Source organism: Perca flavescens, chromosome 10, assembly GCF_004354835.1.
Source record: "Perca flavescens isolate YP-PL-M2 chromosome 10, PFLA_1.0, whole genome shotgun sequence".
Taxonomy (NCBI): Eukaryota; Metazoa; Chordata; class Actinopteri; order Perciformes; family Percidae; genus Perca; species Perca flavescens.
The window spans coordinates 34,323,560-34,350,661 of NC_041340.1; the positions used below are offsets into that span (position 1 = coordinate 34,323,560).

A 27,102-nucleotide genomic window follows, 5' to 3' on the forward strand; every position below is an offset into this window, starting at 1 on the left:
ATTTGCTCCCTCTGACCTATCCAGCGGTACAACATTGGGTTTTTGCCATAGACGATAAAAGAATGGACACAGCGACGCCATATATTTATACAGAGATCAGTGAAGTCACTTTTCCGGTGATTGCTGAGCGTTACTGTGCAGCCTCAAACTGAGCTTGACGACATAGATGTGACGTGAGCAACCTGTCTGAATCTTGCAGAGACGGAGAGCGTAGGTATGCAGTATGTAAGGAGATAACATGGGCACATGCTAATTATTGCTAACTAAAGTTAGCATTAGTAATTAAACTTAAACAGCTTCTCCTGTACTGTACGGTAATTTCTCTACTATGAGACAGTAAGTTGCGTAGTTATGACACAATCGTTAGCCTATTTTTTCAAAAACGTCTGCTACAGAGCCATAACGTGAGATACAAGGTAATGGAGCCTTTTATACAACATTGTCATGTTTCTTTAGAACTAAACAATGGACAAATAGAGTCTTTAAATGCTTCAGATGTAAAGTTATTGTCAAGTGACGTCAAAATGAATGTCAGTCAATGGAATGCTAACAGCAGGTGATGGCTTGTTAGCTTACAATCTCCCCATAGGAGGTACGCTTTCCGGATGCTCGCTTACCCCCTTGGTTTTTGCTGATGCTCTTTATCTCCGTCCAAACTGGCAACAGTTAAGTTGACATTTAGATAGTTGCAGGGCGGGATGCACTGTCCCCTAACACAGACAGGTTTTGTCGGACCAATTAAACATGGGTCAGCAGGCCCATCCGTACCATATGATTCAGATTATATGAAAAGCACATGTTTCTGACTGTTCTTGCTGGATAAATGAACTTTAGGTATTGTCCTTGTCCCTATAAATAAGTGCTGTCCTGACATCCTCCGGCATTAAATGCACTTTGGATGTTTTTTAATAGTAAACACGGACTTTCCCCGAGGGATTGTACAAATAGGGTTAGTTTTGCTTGTGAATTTGCTCCACTCATGCAATGCAAATGGACTGCAGTTGTCATTTTGGTGGTGGAATTTGGTTCTCTACAGAACTGTTTATTGTTTATTCATGTGGGTTGTGATTTTTTTGTGATGGCCATGATATAAAAACACATTGTATAAATACACACAAAAGTGAATTCCCTATAACGCATCCAATATGAATGTATAAATAATGATCTGTGTAATCAACAAACCCTAAACAAGAACACAATACGATCAACAAAAGAGCAAACAGCGCTTCATAAAAACAAAAGAGGTCAATTCTCATTTAAATATGCAGAATACATTTTAAAAAACAGCCTACATATACATAATTACATCAACAATACAAAACGGTGAAGCAATGCTATTAAAAGCACAAAGTATCTAGAACAAATGTTACTTCTCTTAATGAATTTTGTTAAAATGCACAATACAGAAAAAAAAACCAGAATAACTTATGAATAGAAAATGCTCTGGGTAGGACAAAGCAAACCACAAGACTTCTTCTTCTGCTACTACTTATTCTCTGATGCAATTGTCTGGATACAGTCATGCAAATATTTTATTTAAAAAACTTTGTTCTGTATGTTACTGTGATCAAGTTAGATGTTTCAAAAAACAATGACTGAAGATCCGGAAGGCCGTTTATCTTTTGTTCTCTTTGGCGACAACTGTGGCCAGAGGTGGGTAGAGTGGCCAAACGTTGTACTCAAGTAAAAGTGCTGTTACTTCAGAATAATATGACTCAAGTAAAAGAGTAGTAGTAGTAGTAGTAGTAGTAGTAGTAGTAGTAGTAGTAGTAAAAGTAGTCATCCAAATAATTACTTGAGTAAGAGTAAAAAAGTACTTGGTGAAAAAAGTACCGAGTAGTACTGAGTAACTGTTGAGTCATCTGATTTATTTTTTTACCACAAACATTCAATCAGACAGACAAAAATACAAAATAATCATATTTAGGCAAATTATAGTTCATCCAATCAATAAAATAAATAAAAATTAATTAATTACAAAATAGCTTAAATTAAAATAATCCAGGTAAATTCAAGTACTTAAAAAATAAAATCAATACAATAATAATAAATAAAAACTAAATAAGCACAAGTAACACAAATTTCGAAACCTTTATACTTTTTTACCAGGCTCTGCAGGCAGAACTAGAACAAGGCAGCCCATAAAGTGTGTGTGTATGTGTGTGTGTGTCAAAACATGCAGAAACAAACAATTTCACCAAAGAATCACTCCATGATGTCACTATTAAGTATCAACAGTAGTTGGCTCTCAAGGTTCTTGCTGTGAAGCTGTCATCGTTTAGCAGTGAACAGGAGTCCTGCATGACTGAAAAGTCTCTCACAGGCTACAGATGCAGGAAGACCTGTGTTGACTTTGAGTGACAGCTTCTTGATGTGAGGAAAGGCGTGGAGTAGATCCATTCCTGCAGGGGACAGACACGAAAGGTACCTCTACAGCTCTCCTACTTGTGAACTCCTTGGATGCAAAGAAGTCATCAGTTCCTCAAGTTAGCTAGATGTTGAGTTTTTGAATGCTGAAATGTCCATTTGTTTTGGTAGACACAGAAGACACCGCATAATGTAGCTGCTGTTTCACACTTTTACTAAGGTAAACACGCTTTCAATATGAGGCCAGGGGTGTTTCTCCTCGTCTGTGTCTGCATTGCCGACGGTTGATTCTGACATTTTTGTTTTGTTACGACTGTAATTCGTAACCCGTCCCGCCGCATGAGTATGGTCACGTGACGAGACTGCACAACTACGTTTGATTGGTGAAACACAGTCACGTGGTAGGGCCTTTAGCAGAAGTCTCTCTCTCTCTGTCAAAATAAAACATTAAAATGAGGCGTACGCGGGGGGGGGGGGGGATAAAAACAATGACGCGTAGAATACCAAAGAGGTAAAAAGAAAAACGAGCTCATTGTAGCCTAATGTAGCGGAGTAAGAGTACAGTTTCTTCTTCACAAATCCACTCTAGTAAAAGTAAAAAGTATAGTGATTTAAAACTACTCCTACAAGTATAATTTTTTCAAATACGTAAATGTAACGGAGTACATGTAACTCGTTACTACCCACCTCTGACTATGGCGATAATTGCAAGTGTGTTTTTTGGATCTCACTCCCTTTCTTTTTCTTTGGATTTGCACTTCTTTTTTTTAAGTTTCTTTGTCTGTAGTTATCACTCTTTTCTTTGTTTGGTCGGCTATAGTAACAGTATCACTCAAAACACTAGCAGAGGCTGGAAAAAAACAGTATGCATACAAATTAAAATGTTAGCTCTTGGATTGTGACCGTAGGTTTAATAGCACTTTTTATATTGCACTGTGGGATCATTTGAGTCCAGTATGATATTCGGACAACACATGATATTAAAGGTCCAATGTGTAGGAATTTGTCCCATCTAGCGTTGAGATCATACATTGCAATCAACTCTCTCACGCCACGCAGTTCAAAGTACGTATCACAGCTACGGTAGCCTTCACGCTTCAAAAAGCCGGTTTCATGCTCTTTTCAATATCCTTTTTCTGGGCAAAGAAGAAGACTCCTGTTCCTGAAATTTGGATTTTGAATACTTGTGGTACTCCACGTTTTCCTTCTTCAAACTTGCCGGGGCCGGGAAGCTACGATACCCATTAGCAGCATTAGCAGTACCTGCACGTTTGTCATGTGACAGCGAAAACTTGAAAGGTGGAGCAGTATGTCCTGTCTGTCCCTTACCGGCTAACGTATTTCAATGGTGATGGCGCATGAATCGCATGAATGTCTACCCCTGTTCAAGCAAATGCAAATGTTAAATTTCAAGCCAAAAGGAATACTTGGAATTGATGGTGGAGGTAAATATCATGACAAAGGACAAGTGTGTGAACGGGCAACACAGATTTTGCTAATGAACAACTAGACACGTTACACACTGGACCTTTTAAAGGGGTGATAGAATGGTTAAATACGGTACTGTTCCTTAAGGTCTCCTAATAGGGTAAGTAACATTGGTTGGGCTGAAAATGTTTCTTTTGCTGTTTATTTGGCCACTAATGCTACCCTGTAAATGGGACTGGACTGAAACAAGAGCTTTTCTGCCTTATATGGTCTGCTCATGAATATTTAGATGAGCTGCACACTGATTGGTTGAGCTTAGCACGCACAGACACAGACACACACACACACACGTTCCCCTCTATGCTATAAGCTTTATATAGTTGATTTCTCGCATAAAAAAAGTCTCAGAAGTGAATTTAGTAATGCAACAGCAGATGAACAATGTATAAAATTTCTGAGATTTGCGCGAATGAGATTTAGAAGACTAACTGACCTCAGATCGGTTAGTGGCCTATGTAAATTTTGCGGGCGTTACAAAGATAGAAGGTAGAGCCAAATGAGGAGGATTTGAGAAGTTGACATCAACTTTTAGCTTTGTTTTGTTTCAAATTGTGAGATTTGCAGAGGAAAGAGGTGTCAATTAGGGCTAGGGGTAAACGATTATTTATTAAACGATTAATCTTGTGATTATTTTATCGATTAGTCGACTAATCTAACGACTAATTGGACGATTAATCAACGTTTATTTTATTTTTTTAGTTGTAGTGCAAAAAAATACCGGACTAAATTTGAAGTATTCCCATACCTTTGATGATTTAGGGCGAGCTGTTTTTTAGGACTTTTTATTTTATTGGGGCTTTTTGCAGGTCTTTGTTGGGAATTCTGTGAGGAGGTTGCTGTTTCGTTCTCCATTCTGCAATGTTTTGGTCTCCCATGTTATACTGTCTATGGTGGCGAGCTGTGCCGAAGCGTCAACGCAAAAATTTGACGTCGACGAAATTTCGACGCATCGCTACAGGACTAGTGTCAATGGGATTTTGAGGTTCTATGTATGTCCTATTTACCCATCACATTTCAACTATGACAGGGTAAAATCGGTTTTGCATTCTATCATCCCTTTAAGGACTGTAATAGTAAACAATCTCAGACACAGCTATTAAGAAGTTCACAGCACAGCACAATCACCATACTGACTTATTTTTTTTTAAAGAAGCAGTGCAGCCCGACTGTTTCATGTGTGCCTCCACACAGAGCATTTCTCTTTAAGTAAATCAAACTAATGGAGACCTCTGTGAGCCATAGTAAAAACCTAATCATTTTAAATCAGCCTGATTCACATAACAAAGGCCTGGTTTACATAAATAAATGCACCCCGCCGGATGTCTTGCTAAATGTATTGCACCATTACCTGGCAACCTGCCACTTCCTCTTGATTTACATTACTTTATGCAAGAAAGCATTTTCTTAATAAATCCTGAAAGAGGGACGTGAATGATGGCTTGCCTTGCCACACACAAGAGCACTTTATTGAGGATTAATCATCTCTTTAGATTGTATGTGAGATGCTGTTTTACTGTGTAGTATAGAGTGTAGAGTAAAATGTGAAAGCTTTTTGAACAGGGCATGCATGAGAAGGTTGAGCTTCAGTAATTATTAAAAGAGACAGAGTGTAGAGAAAGCAAATGGACCTGATGCAGCAGCACTGATGCACGTAGCACATTATCACTTGAACAGGAAGTATATGAGAGCTTTGCTCTTCCTATCTGTGACATCAGTGTGAACATTTAGGACACATTTTATATGCTTACAAATCATAGCTTACATGTCGCTGTGGCTCACTAAATCTAATCTTACAAGAGTTGCCTATGAGTTGGCTTGCAAAGGTTAGTAGGCTACAGGTGAACCGAGTCTGTACACAATTCATCTGATTGGCAAACAAATGACATTGGAAAGAAATACGATGGATTTATCAACAATAAATTTGTCATTCTTCATGTATCGTTGGACAGCGTATAACCTTAAGAACAAAGAAAGGCAGACTTAAGAAAAGAGAGTCTAAAAGAGTCTGACAACAAATGCAATAAATATTTTTTTTGGCAGAAAATTCACGGCTTTAAATCCAACCTATAGCTGCATGTAATCCCCTCTTTCTCCTCCTTCCTGTCTACCTGTACTGTAAATTATAAAAGCATTTAAAGCTAAAGAAATGGGGCACTTGGGTAGCTCACCTGGTTGAGCGTGTGCGCTGTGTACCAAAGCTCAGTCCTTAACAGCAGTGGCAGCGGGTCCAATTCCAACCTTTTAGCTGCATGTCGTGCCTGCAATGCTCAAAAATAATCAAAAAAAGAACCCATAGATACAACCCATAGATACAACTGCCTTTGTTTTTCTCTTTAAAACAATAAAACGATTAAGCTTTTAACATAATGTAGTATGTCCAGTCAGATTTCGTTGCCGGTACTAAAAATCTGGGACAGGTCAGAGAAAGTTTATAGAAAACTATGTTTAAAAAAAATTCCATATTCTCCACTTCAATACCTTTTAACTTTTTCCTCCAGTATTTTAACGTTGTTTTTGCACCTTTGGTGTTTTGATGCCGGTCATTGTTGTCTTTTTTCCAGACAGGATAACTGAGGTGAAGACAAACATCTACGTCACCAGCTTTGGACCAGTTTCAGACACTGACATGGTGAGAGCAGATATTGGTCACTTATTTATTGTGTTGAATTATTCACCCCCATCTTTGCTGCTGTATTAAACCGAACAAGACCACTCCAGAGGACCGACTTATACTCATGTTCATACCATACTTTCAGGATGAAAAGATGCTTCTTTTGCTTTATTTTTAGTATCAATGCGGCTTTCCGTCCTTTCATAATTGCATCATCTCTCTCTCTCTCTCTCTCTCTCTCTCTCTCTCTCTCTCTCTCTCTCTCCACTAACACACACACCGCAACACTGGAGTGGGACAAGTTTTCCACACTACAGCAGGCTGTCTATTCATCTGACAATTGTCATCTTATACATTATTGAAAGTCCTCTTGTTATTCCAGTCACTCCTTTGTATATCCTGTGCTTTTCTGTTTATCATTCTGAAACATGCGCCCTCCCTCACATCATATCATGAGCGTCCCTTTCTTTTGTAGAAGACCCATTTTCCAAGTGATTGATCTATTGATTTAGCAGTTATAATATTGGAGTTCAATGCAGTGGCCTATGAAAGATACGTATTAGAGCTGGGCAATATATCGATATTATATCGATATCGTGATATGAGACTAGATTTTAATTTGTTTTAATTTAACCTTTATCTAACCAGGTACACCGTTGAGAACAGGTACTCATTTGCAATGGCGACCTGGCCAAGAAAAGCAGGACAACATACAGTTTAACATTCAATACAATACAGGAATACAGAATACAATAGGCTACATAAAGTGCAGATTAAGTAAGCATTACAAAGCCGGTGCAAAGTGAGGTGTAAGTAAGACGATGGATATGCGAAAGTGATGTGGTAATAACACAACATACATGAATAGGCAGTCTATAATACTGCTGAGATGTAGTAAAGAGTCAATATACAGTTAATGCAAATAGTGGTCTGGTTAATGATGTAGAACAGAAATAACAAGATATGCATGCATAAGACAGTATATATAAACGCTGAGATGTAGCCTAGTAGAGAATCAATATACAGATGCAAAGTGTGGTCTAGTTGATGATGTAGATCAGTATAACACAGTATACATGAATAGACAGACTATACAAATGCTGAAATGTAGTGAAGAGTCAGTATACAGTTAGTATTGTGGTGTGACAACAAATTGGGAGGAATGATAGTTTAACATACGGATGAATAGTGCAAAAGAACGTAAACAGAATATGATAGCAATGCAGGTGAAGATGTGCATCTGTACAAATATGCAATGGGACGTGACAGAGATAATGGAATGCAATAATGCAGTAAAGGGGTGCGAGACAGAGCATGAATATCGTCTTAGATTTTGGATATTGTAATATGGCATAAGTGTTGTCTTGTTTTCCTGGTTTTAAAGGCTGCATTACAGCAAAGTGATGTCATTTTCTAAACTTACCAGACTGTTGTAACTGTTCTATTATTTGCCTTTACCCACTTAGTTATTATATCCACATTACTGATGATTATTTATCAAAAATCTCATTGTGTAAATATTTTGTGAAAGCACCAATAGTCAACACTACAACATCGTTGTGGTATCGATATCGAAGTATTTGGTCAAAAATATTGTGATATTTGATTTTCTCCATATCGCCCAGCCCTAATACGTATTTATATTTACAAAAGAAAATGAATATTATAGAATAATAGAACATAAGGCTGAACATATATGATTTATTCCAGGTTCTATTCTTGCCCAGCCTGAAATATATTTCCTCTAACCTGGTTGATTTATTCAGATACTGTAGAGTAATTCAGCTGATTGCTAAGGTGGCCTGCTTTATTGATTTTATAAGATTTGTAGGAGGTCTACTGACAGCCAAAGCTGGAAAATGAAAGCAATAAAATTAGAAGAAAACGTAGAAGAAAACGTACTGTATATAGCTTCAAAAGAGCATTAGCCAAACATGGATGTCAAAGGTATCTTTGAAATTAGATTAATTAATATAAAAGCTTTATTGTCTTTGGCTGCAGTTTTATGCAATGGTACATACTAGGTGTGGTCGGTGTAGTAACACTATGCCTTAAAGGATAATTCCATTTTATTGCAACTTGGACAGGGCAAGAATCACAAGCAGTGAGGCGATCTGACAGGTTTTATAGGCTACAGTAAATCTGGAGATGTTTTATGTTTTTCTTATTGTCAAGAAACCTGATGAAAAAATGTGTCTCTTAACACATTGCGACTTCCCTACCCAGTCTGTGGCACTAAGCCCATTTGTTAATACCGAAGACATAAACCTTTAAAAACAGGTGACAGATATGTAGTTTTATGTTTTTTCAAAGGCGTGGTATTTTTTAGCAAACATTACTTAGGTCCAATCTGTAACATGTTTAGTTGTTCATTATCAAAATCGGTGTTACCCGTTCACAAAGTTGTCCTTTTTCATGAATATTTACCACCACCATCAATTCCAAGTATTCATTTTGGCTTGACAGTGTTTCCCACAGATTAGGAAGCAATTTGTGGCGGGGGGGGTATCAAAAACTGAGGAGGTCACGCAGTTGGATGCTGTCCTCCTCTCCTACTTCAATGCCTAACAAATCTATGTCTTTCACTGGTTGAAGCCTGAAAATATTGTCAACAAATTAATAACATAACTAATTACACTGGTCGGACTGTTGAGCTCTGTTTCTAACTGATACGTCTGGTTCAGCCTGGTCCTTATCCTCAACGCGCAAACATTCAGTGTAAGAGTAAAAAATGACATAACATTATTTATAATACGTTTATTTGATTCACAGCTGCTACATATAGTGTTTTGACCTCGACAACCCAACTGCATTTTACCGCAAACTTGCGACAAGTTAACTTTCTAAAGCAGGTGCAATCGCTTGTTTGCTAAGAGTCGGGTCGGTGATTGTGAATGTGTGATTGTGTAAAGGTGTTCATGAGATAGATACCAACCTTTCATGAATTTGTGAATTTCGCCAGCCGTCTTCTCTCCTTTATGGAGACAGACGCTGTGTGCACGATGGGATCAATGGTGTTTTAAGCCTCTAACGTCGCCTTCCAGGCAGCTAACCCTCACCGTAACCTTAAATATAACCATTGTCGCGCTGCCAGGAAGGTGAAGTTGGGGACTTAAAAAACACCCAACAGCGCACGGTGGGAGGAGCTGTGTGTGTATGTATGTGAGCAAGACACAAGTGACAGAGAGACGGAGGAGAGCAGGGAAAGGAAATGCAGAAGAACGTATTTTAAATAGCGTTTAAAAAAAAAAAATTAATAACGAAACGCAATGTGCGGCGGCCGGTGTTGATAGCGAGGCGCACCGCCACACAATAGTCTATGTGTGGGAAACACTGCTTGAAATTTTACATTTGCATTTGCATGAACTGGGGTAGACGCTCCATATTCATGCACCATCTTGAAATACGTTAGCCGGTAAGGGACATACAGGACATACTGCTCCGCCTTTCACGTTTTCGCTGTCACATGATAAACTCACAGCTGCTGCTAATACTGCTAATGGGTATCGTAGCTTCCCGGCCCCGGCAAGTTTGAAGAAGGAAACATGGAGGACCACACGTATTCAAAATCAAAATTTCAGAAACAGGAGTCTTCTTCTTCTTTGCCCAGAAAAAGAAAAAGGATGTTGAAAAGAGCAAGAGACAGGCTTTTTGAAGTGTGAAGGCTACCGTAGCTGTGATACCTACTTTGAACCGCGTGGCGCGAGAGAGTTGATTGCGATATATGATCTCAACGCTAGATGGGACAAATTCCTACACATTGGACCTTTAAACAGGAGGAAATAGTGAATGTGTTGGGGGACTTTTTTCAGTCACGGATTAATACCCATTTGGCTAGTCTATAGTCATGTTTCCATCATTCCAATTGTCAAGTGAATTTTAAGCAAACTTTTAAAATATCGCAAAAAAGAAAATGCGAATTAGAAGCATTTCCATCAACCGGTTTAGAGGGAATAAACTAGACTACGCAAAGTGTAGTTTCGTCACAAGTTGACGTTACGCACGGTTGTAGATTGCAAACTGGCTTGCTAAATCGAAGAGTTTAGAAGCTAGGATCTTTGGCTAAATGGAGAGAGGTAGCATTGTACAAGTTGACCACCTGTGCAGAATACAGGGTTGTGGCAAACGCTTCAAGCTGTTGAACCAATTCGTCAATTTACCTGACGTGGCTGAGGCACAGGCAATAGTTCACCGCGACTTCACTACGCACCGTGTGCCACAAGCGTACGGCGCGCTGGATGAGACCCATATCCCGATCCGCAGGATACCGGGACTATAGTCATGTGAGTTACATGTTCGCTACGTCACAACTTATTCGGAAAAGCTGTTTCCATCTCCCCTTTCGCATCTTTTTTGAAAAAGGCCAAAAAACACCTCACGCGAGTGCAAAAGCGTTTTTGCGAATTTGAGGACGTTTTTTCGAATTTTGCCGTTTCCATTAACATTTTCTAATGCAATACGTTGATGGAAAGATGACTACATGGCAGCATGACGTTGTCTGGGGGATTGACTCAAAATGAACAACAGTTTATTTACAGCAGCCCATTTATTCATGTGTTTTTTGCTTTAGCCATTTCTGAACAAAATTAATGATCAATGGCACAGAATAATAAGTTCTTATCATGTGTGCAACATTTACAAAGAAGAGGTTGTTATAAATCTTAGCCCTCAGGCACTTTCCACCAATACTCATTCAATATCTATTAAAACAAAATGACGCAAGTAAAAGCCAAATCTGAATGTAAAATAGTACAAGTTAAAATATAGGTCTAAAATATAAACATAAATAAAGTAATAGTAAGATAGTAATGCAAATGAATAAACTGAATGTAACAGGATGTAGTAAATATATTTGCATAATGAGAAGTAATAAATATGTACACAGAGGTGTAAACAGTTTGTAAAACAGTAAGTAAGTCTTAAGCAGTGTCCTCATTTAGGATCCTAGTGGCCCGAGCCTCTTCCTAAGCCTCTTCCTAAGCCTGGTGTATCTGGTACCTTCTTTTGACCTCAATAGAGAGAAAAGGCTGTTACCCGGGTGGTTTGGATCCTTAATGATGTATAAATAATGTATATATACTTTAGGCAGGGTAGGGCACTGCCTACTGTCAGGACACTCTACTTGTCAGGACGCTGTTGATGATGCAGGAGTAGAAATTGCTCAGTATTTGAGAGGAAACCCAGAATTTCCTCAGGCATCTGAGGTGAAAGTCTCTGCCTGGCCTTTCTCACCATGAGTCAGTATGCACCGCCCAGGTCAGACCCTCGGTGATGTGGACACCAAGGTACTTGAAGCTCCCCAGCCTCTCCACTGAGGACCCGTTGATGTTAGGGAGGAGAAGTTCCTTCCCTGCTTCTTACCAAAGTCCACTATCACCTCTTTAGTGTTGCTGTCATTCATGAGTAGGTTGTAGGTCCGTTCAACAGCAGGTCATGTACTCTACTTCTTTCAGGTTAGGCCTTTTCATTGTCCTCCTTACACTGCTGGGTGTAGAGGTCCTCCATGAATGGCGGCTCCGTCCTGGTGATGTGCTGGGCAGTTTTCACCAGCCTCTGTAGAGCCTTACGGTTGAGGGCGGTGTAACTGCCATACCAGGCGGTGATGCAGCCGGTCAGGATACTCTTGATGGTGCACCTGTAGAAGTTGCAGAGTATCCTGGAGTCTACGTTGAACCTCCTCCGCCTCAGCAACATCAGGCTTTACCTACACAGACAATACTTGTTAGTAGGATACATTAGTTGTTGGTTTAGGTCTTTTCATGGGATTTGTTAACAATAGGAAAAATATAAAAAATCACCAAAAGTATCCTTTAAACTGATCCTACAGTTAGCCAGAATTATTTAGAAGGGAAAACAAAGGCAATGGTAAGTCTAAATCCAAACTATCTGTTTATGAAAACATTTATCACAGTTTACAGATCAATGTCCTGCTTCAGCTTTGACCTACTGTGCAATGAGGGTTTATTAGTGACATGTTAGGTGCAAATTATTTTCACTTCACTTAAAGTGTTTAAGAGTCGCTCTACAATTGGCTCATTTACAATTTGTCTAATCACCTGACTGCTCATATTTCATGCCTAGATATATTTGTTGGGGCAATGTTGCCGTGTTCCCAGATCTCAAGTACTTTAGTGGGTAAAATGTTATCACAACCAATACTAAAGGTAACCAAAACTACAAAAAAGAGACGCAAATTGAATTAAACCTTTGCTGTTAGAGCTACTATACCCTAAAAAAAAGTCGTTAGTTTTGTATTCAGTGTCCCCAAGATTTAAATGTCAGAAGCCTTTCAACTGTGACAGGAAAAAACACTGGAGGAATGTATCTCCCTCTCACTTGCTGTGTGTTAATCACACAAACGCACACACTCGCTCTCCCACGCGCACACACATTTCACATTGCAGTGCTTTCTGCCCTAAATCCTTTCTTGTGTGTGGTTTCTTTTGACAACAGAGGATTGTAGGTCAAGGGGTTGTCTTGGCCTCAGAGTTAGCTTAGGAAAACACCGGCTCAGAGAGCTGAGAGCACCACGGAGAGCGCAGGCCTCACCTTGATTGAGCTTTGACAAATAGACAAAGCCATTCAGAGCCCAGGTTTTAAAGTGGCAGGTGAAGTCAGTCGTGAAGAGCTGTGCGGAAAGTGCCCTGTGTTTTATTTAACTTTTTTTCAGCAGAAATTGGACTCATGTTGAAGCATAATAATACAGTTTGATTATTACTTTTTTTTCAACCCCTCTGCCTACAGGAGTACACCATAGACGTTTTCTTCCGGCAAAGCTGGAAGGACGAGAGGTTGAAATTTCATGGACCGATGAATATTCTTCCCCTCAACAACCTGATGGCAAGTAAAATCTGGACTCCGGACACCTTCTTCCACAATGGGAAAAAGTCTGTGGCTCATAACATGACCATGCCAAATAAACTGTTGAGGATCAAAGATGATGGGACACTGCTGTACACCATGAGGTAATTCCCAGGCGCATGTCTGAAGTCACAAAGTTGCATTTAATTTGTGTTTTAATGAGATTGATTTAAAGGAATAGTCCCACAATGTAGGACGGAGTGGAGCATACAGCATGTAAACACTCGGCAGTCCGCTAACATGTTGCTCTCGCTACCAATTAGCTACCAATGTTAGTGATCGTAAGCTAAGCTAACAGGCTGCTTGCTGTAGCTTCATATGTAGTATACAGACATGAAAGTGGTATCGATCCTCTCAGCTCTCTAAGTTGGATAGAACCGCTACCTTGCTAAAGCATGTGTTAGCCTTATGGAAGTACGTCCAGAACAATACAACATCATTGTTCACATATATTCTTCATGCATCCTATTTTATCCAACTTAGCACCTTTGTTGTCAACATGCGCTTTCAGATTCAGATTCATTTTATTTAAAACAGGGACAATGCACAAGTTAACATTAACCTTGTATAAGAACAAGGAGAGATGCATTGTGCCAGGTTGTAGCACAAGTGCTATTTTCCGCCCGTAGTCCCTTAAAGGAACACGCCGACTTATTGGGAATTTAGCTTTTTCACCATAACCCCCAGAGTAAGACAAGTCCATACATACCCTTCTCATCTCCATGCGTGCTGTATGCTGTCTGACGGTTCCAGCATTAGCTTAGCCCAGCACAGATCCTGCAGGTAACTGGTTCCAACTAGCCTACTGCTCCGAATTGTGACAAAAGTGACAAAATAACGCCAACATGTTCCTATTTACATGTTGTGATTTGTAGAGTCACAGCCTGTACAAAAAACAACGTAACATGAGACACAGCCATCTTCTAACAGTAAACAAACCGGGAACTATATTCACAGACAGGCTTGCTGCGAGCATATCACTCCGCCCAAGTACTATATTAGTCCGCCTGAGAATATAGTTCCCGGTTTGTTTACTGTTAGAAGATGGCTGTGTCTCATGTTACGTTGTTTTTTGTACATGCTGTGACTCTACAAATCACAACATGTAAATAGGAACATGTTGGCGTTATTTTGTCACTTATTCGGAGCAGTAGGATTACTGGAACCATTCACCTGCATGTTCTGTGCTGGCCTGATGCCGCTGGAGCCGTCAGACAGCATTACAGCACGCACGGAGATGAGAAGGGTATGTATCGACTTGTCTAACTCTGGGGGTTACAGTGAATAAGCTAAAGTTGGCGTGTTCCTTTAACAGGTCATTAACACAATAAAAATGCCATGCAAGTGAAATACAAAACATTAAAATATACAATTTTACAACAACAATTGTTCCCCCCTTCCTAAAACCCCCCCTGCCCAGGAAAATCTATTTAAATGATAAACTATTGCAAGTTTTTTTCAGTGGTTGAATATTGTTGCAGATTCTTATCAAAGAGCTAACCTACCACCTCACCTTGACACACGTTAGTCTTTTGATTCCTGATAGTCTCTGCACCAACCTGTTTACTTTGCTCTGCTGATTACAGTTAAGATTAATTATTTTCCATCAAGGCATTACAGATGGGAAGCGTCTTGAATAGTGCACAAGGCTTGTGAGGTTTTCTTTTTCTTTTCTTTTTGAGACGGTGTCTAATCTGTGCTGTTTACTTTTCATGCATTTGCAAAGTCTCCTTAATTGTCTGTGAATTGGATGCAGGTTAACTGTGCATGCAGAGTGCCCAATGCATCTGGAGGATTTCCCCATGGACTTTCATTCCTGTCCACTAAAATTTGGCAGCTGTGAGTAACTCTGATGATGGTAGCGCCTCAGGGACCCTTAAGTAAAATGCTGTTTTCTTTTTTTCATCTTCTCCTTACTGGTTCTTTGGCAAATAGCTGCCTAAGAACCGAATATATATATATATATATATATATATATATATATATATATATATATATATATATATAGAATAACTGACAGATAAAAGACTTAGTGCTAAAGTCACCAATGAATATGGGGAAAAGGACTCTAAACTCATCCAAATGTTTTTTGATTGCTTAATTTTGTGAATTAAGATGTGTTTTTATTGCCATTGCTTCTTAACATTTGGATGAAGAATGTTTTGCTCTACGCTGCTTTTAAGACATTGGTTTAAAAACAAGGGATTATTAATGATCAGAGCATCAGTACATGGTGGGTCATGTCTGAAATGCCTTGACTTCTCACATACTTTTAATGCATTTATGTGGCAACCTACAGTATTTTCAGCTCACAACATTTGTTGCAGCAATCTGTAGGATGACATGATTGGCAGGACATTTCAATAATTGTATATTGAGGAAAAATTCAGTTTCATCAGACATTCATAGGTTAGCAAACCAGCTTTCAAATTTCATATTCAGTGCATGCTGTGACTGATTGAAAAGGGCAAATGTCACTGTGCATCAATTGCTTGTTGGCGTTTTATGAATTCCATCGCCAGCCACTGAGAGATTGTTTTCTCTCTACAGTATTCCTTTTTTCTAGAAACCCAGCTTAAAACACAATGTAGTGGGGGCTTTTCATTTGGGTCACTGAAATAATTTCTCGAAAAATCATCAATAGCTGCGGCTGCCCCAGATTTATCCCCTATGGGTTTATCCTCTTCTCTTTTTTTAGATGCCTACACAATCTCAGAAGTGACTTATGCTTGGACTCGAAATGCCTCTGACTCTGTGGTGGTGGAAGGAGAAAGCTCCCGCCTCAACCAGTATGACCTGCTTGGCCAAACGGTTGGACAAGAAACTATCAAATCGAGTACAGGTAAGCTTTGTGGAGGTCTAGTTAAAAGTCTAGAGGGAATTAAATCCACCTCATCGCTCCTCCACCTCCCACTAACCTCTGTCCTCTGCAGTAAACATTCCTTAGAAAATGTCTCAGAATTAGCAAAGAAAACCCTGGATTTGGTATTTTCAAATACTTAAAGTGCTCATATTATGCTTTTTTGGCCTTTTCCCTTTCCTTCATTGTGTTATATATCTTTTTTTGTACATGTAATAGGTTTACAAAGTGAAAAAGCCCAAAGTCCACCCCTAAGGGACTTACCGTCTCCAACAGAAAACACTGTTCACAAACTGCTCCAAACTGCTCTATTGTAGTCCAGCCTTTACTTCAGAGACAAACGTGCTCACTTTGGAACACACGTTATAATGCTCACCTAGCTGCTAGCGTGGCACACCCTCATACTCTGCTTCTTACTTAGCTACTGAGCATGTGCGACTCCCAACAAAGATGGAATAGAAGTGCGATGCCTCACTCTGTAGCTAAAACAGAGAGCTCAACACACAGGGTGAAAAGAGGAGCTGCAGTACAACAAAAATATGGTGTTTTTTGAAAATGAAACAACATATTCTGGTACAACCTCTAAATACAATTATGAACCTGGATAATATGAGCACTGTAAGAAATGATGAAGCCACGCTACCAGAGACTATTTAGAAGAGACATGCCACTTCCTCAATCCTCAATACAACTAAATAAGGAAAACCCGTAACAGCAAAGATGGCGGTTGTATGCACATGTCCCGCCACTCCCGCTGGAAAGCCAATCATCTGCTTTTTAACAGTTAAGCTGGGAAACATTTAAGCCTATCGTCTAAATGAAGCTGGTGTCGTGAACCCTTGCGCATGCGTAGTAACAGTATAACCTGTGGGGAGAAAAGGCGTTTTAAACCTTATTTTGGGGCAAAGTCATCAAACTTTTTCAGCGATTTTTATCATATTCTACTGCTGTTTCTATACATGTAGTTTTTATGTCGCGATGACCAGTGAAAGTGCAGTTCTGACTCTCTGCCCATTCATTTAGATAGGAGCCTGGTCTTGTTAGTCCGAAATAGCTGCCCAGAGGCGTTGCCAAGATGGCGGCCGAGTGGCATGACTGGCCTAAAAGGACTTTGACGCTACTAAAACAGCCCAGGTAGATCCATGCTAGATAGTTGCCAGCTGGCATGCAGCAAAATGTGGATATTTAATAGCTGTTTCTAAAACAACCTTTAGTGACAAAACCAGTGCAAATACAACACTAACCACAAAACTGTAATGACATCTGTAGCTTCGACTTGCTTAGTTTTGTGGAATTTGCAACCTAAATATCTTTATTATCTCGGTTCCAAACTGTTTGAGTGTGAAAATCAAACTGTGAGGATTTTATGCTTGTTTGGGTGGATGTTGAACCTCCTACATGTTGCAGGAGGCGGCCGTAGCTTGCTGTGAAGCCCTTGCTAAGTTTTGTCTTTTTGCTACTCACTTTACTTGGCTTGGAAAATGCAGAGAAACATTTGTTCTGGCTTCCTCTGCATGACAAAGATTCGACAAAACAGGGATTTGGCAGGCATGAATCTTGGGGGCCTCCACATGGAAACGCTTTTTTGGTGTAAACGCACGTTTTGCATCGTTTTGGCCGATCGTTCAAACGAATCCTGTAAACGCACTGCCTGAAGATACACTTTTTTGAAACCTGGTCCCAGGGTGAAAAAATTCGAAAACCCCGCCCTTGCGTCTTCGTTTGGACGATGAAGCCACATACTTGCGTATAGATGATGTCATCGCCACACCCCTCAACCTCTAGCCTTTGACCTCTTATCCCGCGACGATGTCTCATAACAACAACAACAATGGTGGACTTCATGCTTGTGTTCCTGCTGGAGAAGATATTGAGCCTATTAGGGTTACTGGGGCAAAACATACTGTCTGTTTGTATACAGCGCGCAAGCTTTATGCGCTTGCTCCGCTTCTTCTTCTCCATTTTTGGGTGAATTTCTGTAGCAGAAACGGCGCCACCTATAGGCCTGGAATATGAAGTAGCGTGTTGAATCATATACAAATGGATCCGTTTGGACTAGGGCTGCTCCCTCTTAGACGATTAGTTGACTAATCGGTCGTTTTGGTCTTAGTCAACTTAGATTTCTTTAGTCGATTAGTCATGTTTGATGCTTTTTTCATGCTGAATGACTTATTTCCAAGAAACATACGAGCACATCTCTGGTAAACACAAGAATAAAGTGGTGCTTTGCATGACTCTTTGCGGAGAGACTCCGATTTACAGATCTGTCGATTAAATCAACTAATTGATTAGTTGATACGATTGAATGAGCGTTAGTCAACTAAGAATTTCTTCAATCGAGCACAGCCCTAGTTTGGACGCTAATATTCTTGGAACGATGCCAGGGAAGACGTGGAAAAAAGATCGTTTTGGTACGTGTGGACGTGGCCTTGAACTCCCTACCTTGTTCTGTATAAGATAAGAGAGACACATACAATGAAATTGTGAGTGCCACAACTGAAGGTGCATTAGAGATGAAAACAAAACAATGGATAAATGGCTAAAACCAAGAATAATTTCAGACACTTAGGACAGGAAAGGTAAAATAGTGTGTATGATACTGTAGTATATTGCACAGCCTTTCCTATCCAGTTTCTTTGGATGGATTTTAAATGGACAATAATAAATAAATAAATAAATGGATGACAGATGCTGAATTAGACATAAGGTAGCGCAGCTGTCTGTTGTGGCTGTCGGAGACACTACTGTAACAGAGGAGCTCCAGCAGAAAAGAAAAGCTGCTGTGTTCTTCAGCGATTTAAGTGTCTTGCCCAAAGACACAGGAATGTCTCACAAAAGTGCAGTGATGTGTGAAATGACAGAAAATCTATGTTCTGGGTCCAGTAAGTGACTAACTCTGTCAACTCTGTTGACAATGTGGCATTTCACTCAAATGGACCTGCAGGAGACATTAGCAAGTGAATCCAACAGTGACTCATTAGTGGACAGGATAATTAAGTCTGGTTAAGTCTAGAGTTTTAAGAGCAATAAAAAGTTTTAAAGCTAGTAAAAATGTTGTGAAGGCTTTTAAGAAAAGGTTTTTAATTGCCCACTTGCTAAAGCTGTCCCCCAAACGGCGAACTACAGTTGACACAGCAGGCCTGTCCAGGTTTGGATTTTACCAAGGGGGTAAGCTTCGCTTCAGAACTCGAGCCATCTATGGCGCCATTTTGTTGCTAACTGGCCATCACCTCCTGTTAGCATTCCGCTGACTGCCATTTTTTTTTTTACGTCACTTGACTGCGAATAACTTTACATTAGAAATGTTTGAAGACTCTATTTGTCCGTTGTTTAGTTCCAAAGAAACACGATAATGTATAAAAGGCTCCATTACCTTGTACCTCACGTTATGGCTCCGTAGCAGACGTTTTTGTAAAAATAAGCTAACGATTGTGTCATAACCAAGTGACTTACTGTCGCATAGTAGAGGAATTACCGTATAGTACAGGAGAAGCTTGCAGGCAGTTTCGACTTACATGAGCTGTTTAGGTTTAATTACTAATGTTAACTAGCATGTTAGTTATCAGTAATTAGCCTGTGCCCATGTTATCTCCTTACATCCACCTACACTCTCCGTCTCTGTAAGATTGGGAATGATTGAGATTTCTCTTGGCACAGCTACCAGAAGACTTCCAACTTTCAGACACGTTGCTCACGTCACATTCTCTCAGTTGGAGGCTGCGCAGGAAAGCTGGCCATCACCGGAAAAGTGCTTCTAATAGCCTTCACTGGTCTCCGTCCAGAGCAACGGGGTCTATTGGTCCATTATATACTGTCTATGAATTTTACAACACCCTGTAGTGACGTGGGTAGGAAGTAGTAAAGGAGATTAGGGTTGTAGTTCAGGTTTTAAAAGGTGTATTCATAAAAGTTGTGTTGTGGGAAAGTTGTGTTGTGGGAAAGTTGTGCGACTTGTTTTGTTAGCAACCTTTACTCCTGGTACTCAGCCTGTAGGACCAAATTTGACGAAACTACGCATAGTTTATTTTTTATAGATAGTTTATTTACATTGACTGTAAATGTTATTATCGGTCCTTAATTTGGTTATTACAGTTATAAGAAACTTGGTTATACATCTGCTAATAGTTAGCGTTAGATAATGATAAGCATTGACAATCCCCGTTTTGCATTTCGCTGACACTACGTTTAAATTAGGAAAACGTAAACTTCAATTTGCAGAAAATTAACGTTAGCATGTTTTACCATAAGTGGCAAGCTAACGTTACAGACAATTTACACGGTAACTTCAGATACATTTACTTTACAATGTGACTCCTCTTATATTTAATATAACTATGGGACAAAGATATATTTAAAACAAAAGTTAAATCTTACCTCAAATTATGTAGACTAGCTTTCAGCTAGCCAGTGAAAGTGTGTAACTTAACATAGAGTGTAAGTAGCGTTGCCAACTCTCAGTTAACGTCACAGTCAGATACCGCCCAACAGTCTGTCTTTTCTGTTTTTTTTGCGACATTTGGAAAGTTAGCCTAAGATTAGCTCGACAATTGTATGGAAACATGGCTGGTGTGTTACTCTGCTCAAACTTGAGCAGCAAACCTTTGCATGCTTGGCTAACTAGTGTGATTTGAGTACTTACAGTAGTAACCTAATCAAGCATTACTTCTAAGGTCAAGGTAAGAATAAAATAAATCTGCCCATGTTATTATTGTAAACTGCATATGTGCAAGCTTGACAGGCATAGCAACAGTGACTAAAGGGAAGGGCTTAGCAAATGGTCAGTTCTTCCTCTTTCAAGTCTCCTTCTAACAGTAATTCTTAGAAACTGTGTAAATGTTTAGGCTAGTTTTAAATGCACTGAGAAATGTAGCAGTTACCAAATCAACAAGCGTGTTGTCTTGAAGCCTTGCTGGCTCTGTCACGGGCCTGTACAGAAATAAAAATATGCTCTATCAAAGACAATCAGTTGTCACGTTAAATATAGTTATAAAACACTTTCAACAAGCATATTATTCACAAAGTGAATAAAAAAAAAGGCTATAGTATAAAAGAAAGAGAAAGAACACATTTCGTGCAAACACACATGCCAAGAAACAGAGCCAGAACTTGAATGCATACACACGTGTGTGTGTGTGTGTGTGTGTGTGTGTGTGTGTGAGTGAGGATGAGAGGGACACCATTGTTGAGACAGTGAGGAGAAAAAGCTTGAAAGATGAGAAAAGGTTTACAGCGGTTTTCCTTTACATGCTGGGAGTGTCGAGGAATCTGACACCCAGTGACAAATCACAGATGAAGGCTGTGTAATACATTGCAAGTGGAAAATAAGAGTTTGTAATAAATACATGCATTCACTGGTAGCCACTAGAGAGAGAATAAGGCCGAACTGCAGAGTGATGTGTTTTTTGTTTTAGAAGAGGAAATGATACTTAGGCCATTGTGTTAAGTGATTGGAAAACAAGTCTGGATCAAAGATATGTGAGGGGACTCTACAACATTTGAAATAAGACTGATGTCTAATATGTGATATCTTTACTGCTTAGGAGAAGAAATTTGGCATCTACCTTCTGTTGTACCATTCATTTTCCATTTTATAAGCTTGATTCTGTCGGGAACTATCATGTCACAGCAAATAAAGATGGAAATCCAAATTGAGTCTGCAACGTAGTAAAGCGTCTCAGTAAAGCTCCCTGCTGTGGCAATACATCGTAGCAGAATGAAATACGTAGCACAGTGATAAATAACATGCAGGCACCATGGCAAATAACTCTCGATGGTTATTAACTTAGAAATAAACGCCCTCCAGGGTGCGCACAAACAGAGCAGAACCAAAGCAGGTGGAGGCTGCTGGGTGGAGTGGAGCAGCAGTAACAGCAGCAAACAGACACAGCAGACAGAGTGAATGTGAGGGTCTTTAAATAGGACACCAGATCAGTGCAGTGAGATGTGATTGCTGCGGGTTGTGGTCGGTTAACTGTCAGTTGACACAGCAGAGGTTGACGCCTGACTATGTCCTGTTAGAAGTAGTAATTTGCTATGTAAGTCTTTATCACGGAGTCAAAGCACAATAAACATTATGTCAATAATGGATAATAACAATGTGAGTGTAAGGAGTAAGAATAACGGAAGACTTGTGACTGAACCCCGAGGGACCTCATTACACACCTGACAGATGAGCCAAAATCAGACCCACAATTTATTACAAAGCATGTTGCCATGTAATATGAGCATAAACTTATCATAAAGCTTTAAAAAAATAGAGAAAAATATATGGGATCTTTAAGTAAAAAGGTAAATGAGGCTGCGTCCGAAATTCAATAGTAACCTTTTTTTTTTATTAACAGTATTTTACAAGGATGTTTTAGTAACTGAAAAATTTGTATGAAACCAATAGTACGGGAATTGCATACTATTTTCCAGGGAAATATTACAGTATGCAAACACTCTGGACACTACATTCGGCATAAATATCCCACAATGCAGTGGTGACAACAACAAAGGGCTCTTCTCATTTCTGTTTTTTCGTGCCTCCTTGTCTCCTCTCTCCTCCATCTTCTGCCTGTGATCTGGAAATCGATCTCAGCACGCCATCTTGAAGGATGTCTCAATTCCTAAAATATATCTCTAGGAGAGAGTAGGCTTGCCGGAGGACCTATAACTGGATGCACAGGTGTACCCTTTGTGTAAGTCTTTTTGACACCTGTGACGTATACACTAAAAGAGGTGTGACAAACAGCTGGCATATACAAACCATGGCAACTTTAAAAGGATGGCTCCAAAGCCCAGATGTCTCCTTTTTGTTAAATGCCTGTTGCCTCGACTCCTTTTTCCTCATGTCTCTTCCTCGACTCCTTTATTCCTCAGGCTAAGGCTAGGACTAAGATGCGAGGAGAGGGGGCTAGGAAAGGATTAGATGATGTACAAACTAGAGGGTGACACAGGAATCAATTGTCGCTCCCATCTCGAGCCCACAAAAATACTCCCGTCATATCCCGATCACGTAACTGACTTAAAAAAAAAAAAAAATCCTGTCCTGCAAAATCCATAGAGAAAGACTCCCGAATCCCGTCCCTCTCCCGTTTTGTTCCCTATGTTATCCAAAATTATCAGACTCTGTTGCCCCCCTTTAGCATGTTTGGTTAATCGCGGTCAAATCATTGAGGTTGACTCGGAAATTTAGGCTACACTATACATGCATTACCTTTCGATGACACTTTCAATTGCAACAGCTTCTTTCCAGAATCCATTTTGCCGACTCTCGGCAACAGGGCAGCTGCTTAGTCTTGCTCTGATAGGCTACTCTGGGGCTAGCAGTTGCCAATCAACAAATGTATTGTGAGTTGTAAGTGGTTCTCTTTTTTAAAAAACGAAATGCCTCGCAATCTTTGGGTGCACTGACTGCATTGCAGCGTAATTTTTTTATTTAATCTCCGGTTCCGTCCCGCTCCTGTTGATTTCTATGCTCTATTCCTTCCCTATCACGTTACCGACAGTGAAATTTATTCACCTACCGCCGGACTCCCGTGGGAATACTGTGACCCGCGGGAGTCCTGAAAAATTGTCACCCTCTAGGCAGCTCTATAACGTCAATAACGAAAAACACGAGTTTGCCTGTGGTTAGCATTTTCTAACTCCAAAAACTCAAGATTGCTGTCAGCTACTGCAGATGGCTGTAGAGCTGAGGTTGGCACGGGTTACCACGGTCATGCGTCTCCAACTGGCAAGGAGGCTCTCGGGAAGCAACGTCGTAGTTACGGCTCAGTGAGTCCGAGGATTTTGAGAGGCGTTAGTCAGGCTCATCCCGCTCGTCATTTCTGGGTTACGCTCCACCAATCAGATTGGCCATTGAGTCCGACTGCCCGCCTTCCGATTCAACATGTCAAATTGGCCCAAATGAAGGCCGAACAGACTTGAGTCACTGACCTCGCCAGACTGTCCAACGGCCTTTATCGGCTTGGTGTGTCAGGGCCTTTAGGGTAAAACTGCTCACAACTCATAGACATATTAAACCTGTGAGGCTAGTAAATATAATAATAATAATAATAATAATAATAATAATAATAATAATAATAATAATACTTCATATTTAGGGTGTTGTAAGACAAAAAGTTTGGGAACCACTAATGTAAAGAATTATACTAGTCTGCCGATCTAACCTTTGCAGTCTCCTCATGGCAGAAAAACACAGGTCACCACCAGTCTGTAGAGTTAGACAGAATAGCAAGAAGCCTTAAAAATAACTTCCAAAATGATTGGTAGCCAGGCTAAGGATGACAAAAAATAATAACATTTAATTGCTGCTTCATTTTATACAGCCTGCAACAATTCCACTCCATTTAAAAAAAGTAAAAAAAAAAAAAAGGTTGTTGATGAGGTGGGTGAAGGTGACGAGAAGATCTGAAAGGATGTACAATTCCTTGTCATTGAGCGACAGCACTGATCTAATTTTAGCAATACTTCTTAGAGGGAAACATGATGGAAGGCGCTTTTGAAATACTGGACGATAATAGCAGTGATCAAAATGCTGAGAAATGTGTAGGCGTGCTATAATTACCGGGGGACCAGTGTGTTTCCATTTTTATGCCTAACATTACTGCAAACCTTCTTTCAAATGTAACTGCATCCTTTTAGGTTGATAAATGTGTTTTTTTTCTCCTTTGAATACAGTTTTGTCACTTTGGGTACAAATATCAGCTTGCAGAAACTTGAAATCTGCTTTGGAAAAATGTCAGTAAATTATAATAATATTTGAGGAAGTCGCTTCTGTGGTGGACATGTGAATAATGGGTATCATGATTTAGGAAGATGCAAAGTGTGAGTTACATTTGATGATTGTGAAAGAGTTTGAGAAGTTTGTTGCTGGTGGAGGATATTGACCTCGGGGTTATCGCCTCCAGACTTTAGCCGTTAAGTGAAGGGAGAAGTGGGTGGTTTGCAAAGCATCGCTGAGGCGTTGGACGTCTTCTTTATGCGCCTGAGTTTGCACAGTGAGTCCTCTTCTCACAAGCTGCTCCAGTTTTCATTCTTGGAACTTTTATGCTTATGTTTCAGCAGTTCGGTATTTCAGGGTGGTGTGGGTGAAAGCATCAAATAAAAAGTGTCAACTCTGAACCCGCTTTCTTTGATCGCAGTCGTTTTGTGAGCTATCCCTGTAGCATTAATCCTGATAATAGGGTAATTAAAGAGGTTTACCAAATTTAACCATTGCATGCACATACATTGTCTTCATAACTGTGTCCCCTGTGCCAAGTGCTCCACCATTACTCCCTGTAGGTATCAATTACCAGTATAGGGTATTTCCCACGGTGACTGCATTCCACTATCAAGGGAATGCCTGCTTCAATTCCATCGTGTAGGAATATCCTTTCATACAGTAAATGCTCCTATGTAGGTTAAGTGGTGTATGATGCCTCGGTAAAAGGCAGGATGCCTGCCAGTGACTGTTTCTCCTGTTTAACTAGTCACTCCACATTATGTGATTGGCTGAATTTAAATTAATCATTCATTACTAGTGTGTCAGTGTTTGGTGTAGCGTACTTGCAAACTAGGTCATTTGGCACGAATTTGATGTGCTCCCAGGCTTCTGGGAGGACGGACATCTTGCATAAGCCTGTGAACATATCATACACTGTTACAAAAGTCCCACTATTCTGCCATGCTTTTATGTGTCACACAGTCATGTTTGACTTGTTACTTGAAAGCACTTAGTGTTTCCGTTTTATATGAATCTCGCTTGTTTTGTTTGCTGTTAAAAACATTGTTTGTGTAACTGCATAAATCATACATCAAAACCCAACAGAACTGAATGTAGTGACGTTTACTTCACACAGTGTATAATATATGGCGTTTTAGCAGTAATGTCATTGTAACTTTAACATTAATGTAGCATTTGTATACTGAGGATACATTATATTACATAGACAGCATATCTGTTTTTTAAAACGTAAAACGAAACATTACCTTGCAGTGCAGCTGGATTCTCGCCATATCACGAGATCACGCGAGAATCACAGGATCACATATCACACGGAAATCCATCTTGTCAGGCTTCAGGTAATGCGTTTGTGTCCAGCAAACCGAACCAGTCGTCATCCGGTGACGAGTGACTGGCAGCTATGGCCGTGGTTAAGGTGTGTGTAGTCTCGCATTGCCAGACCTTCCTTCACAGCGCTGCAGAGGAGGGTCTGGCGAGTCCACACAGCATTCCGGTATGGGAGAAAAACGGGCTCTCGTTAATTGGCATTTCTTTAAACCAGTCACAACGGACGGAGCCATGGTGCCTCTGCAAAAAAGCCTCAGGAAGGAACTTGTTTTGGTGGAACGTGTACGTTCAAAAGTAGTTTTAGTCGTTCAACAGAAAACTCAGATTGGACGGATAGTCTAGCTAGCTGTCTGGATCTACCCTGCAGAGATCTGAGGAGCAGTTAAAGGTTCCCCTTAGCGATGTCACACGTTATTTAGGCTACAACATTTTTTATCACATACAGTCCCTGTAAACAGCCCGGTCTCCACAAACGGCAACAGAAACACACTGCGCCAACCTGCACCACGAACCATAACCGTCTTCCTGTGTTCCAGCCAATAACCAACAAGAAGGATTTGGGGGTGGACTTCCTGACCGACCCCTTTTCACCCTCTGTGAGCAGCAGACTGTAGAATCCTGCCTGCAGGACCCCTCCCATGATCTGCCCATTGCATCGCCTTCGCTGCCCGGGATGCAGAACTCAGCGGAGAAGGGCAACCTTTGTTCCCAGGGCTGTGCAGCTCCTCTCAACTGTCAGCGATCCCTGACCCCCCCCGCCTGACATCTGCTCTAATGAACAGTGACAGACTGCTGCCTCCCTTCTCTCACCCTCCTTCCTCCACTTACTCTCACTTTCTTTCTTTTTTCTTTTCTTTTTGGACAATCAATTTTATT

The 27,102-nt window shown here is 40.2% G+C and overlaps 1 protein-coding gene across 3 annotated transcripts in view; it reads left to right on the forward strand.

Moving 5' to 3' along the window:
- Positions 1–27,102, forward strand: part of gabra2b (gamma-aminobutyric acid type A receptor subunit alpha2b) — a 54,866-nt gene that overhangs the window by 12,466 nt on the left and 15,298 nt on the right. For 2 of the 3 annotated variants that reach the window (XM_028589775.1, XM_028589774.1), the window contains 3 exons: positions 13,211–13,431; positions 15,084–15,166; positions 16,026–16,169. In XM_028589775.1, coding sequence (XP_028445576.1) covers positions 13,211–13,431; positions 15,084–15,166; positions 16,026–16,169 — 448 coding nt within the window. Of the gene's footprint in view, positions 1–6,416; positions 6,485–13,210; positions 13,432–15,083; positions 15,167–16,025; positions 16,170–27,102 lie in introns of all 3 variants that reach the window. The other variant, XM_028589773.1, reaches the window with a different exon arrangement.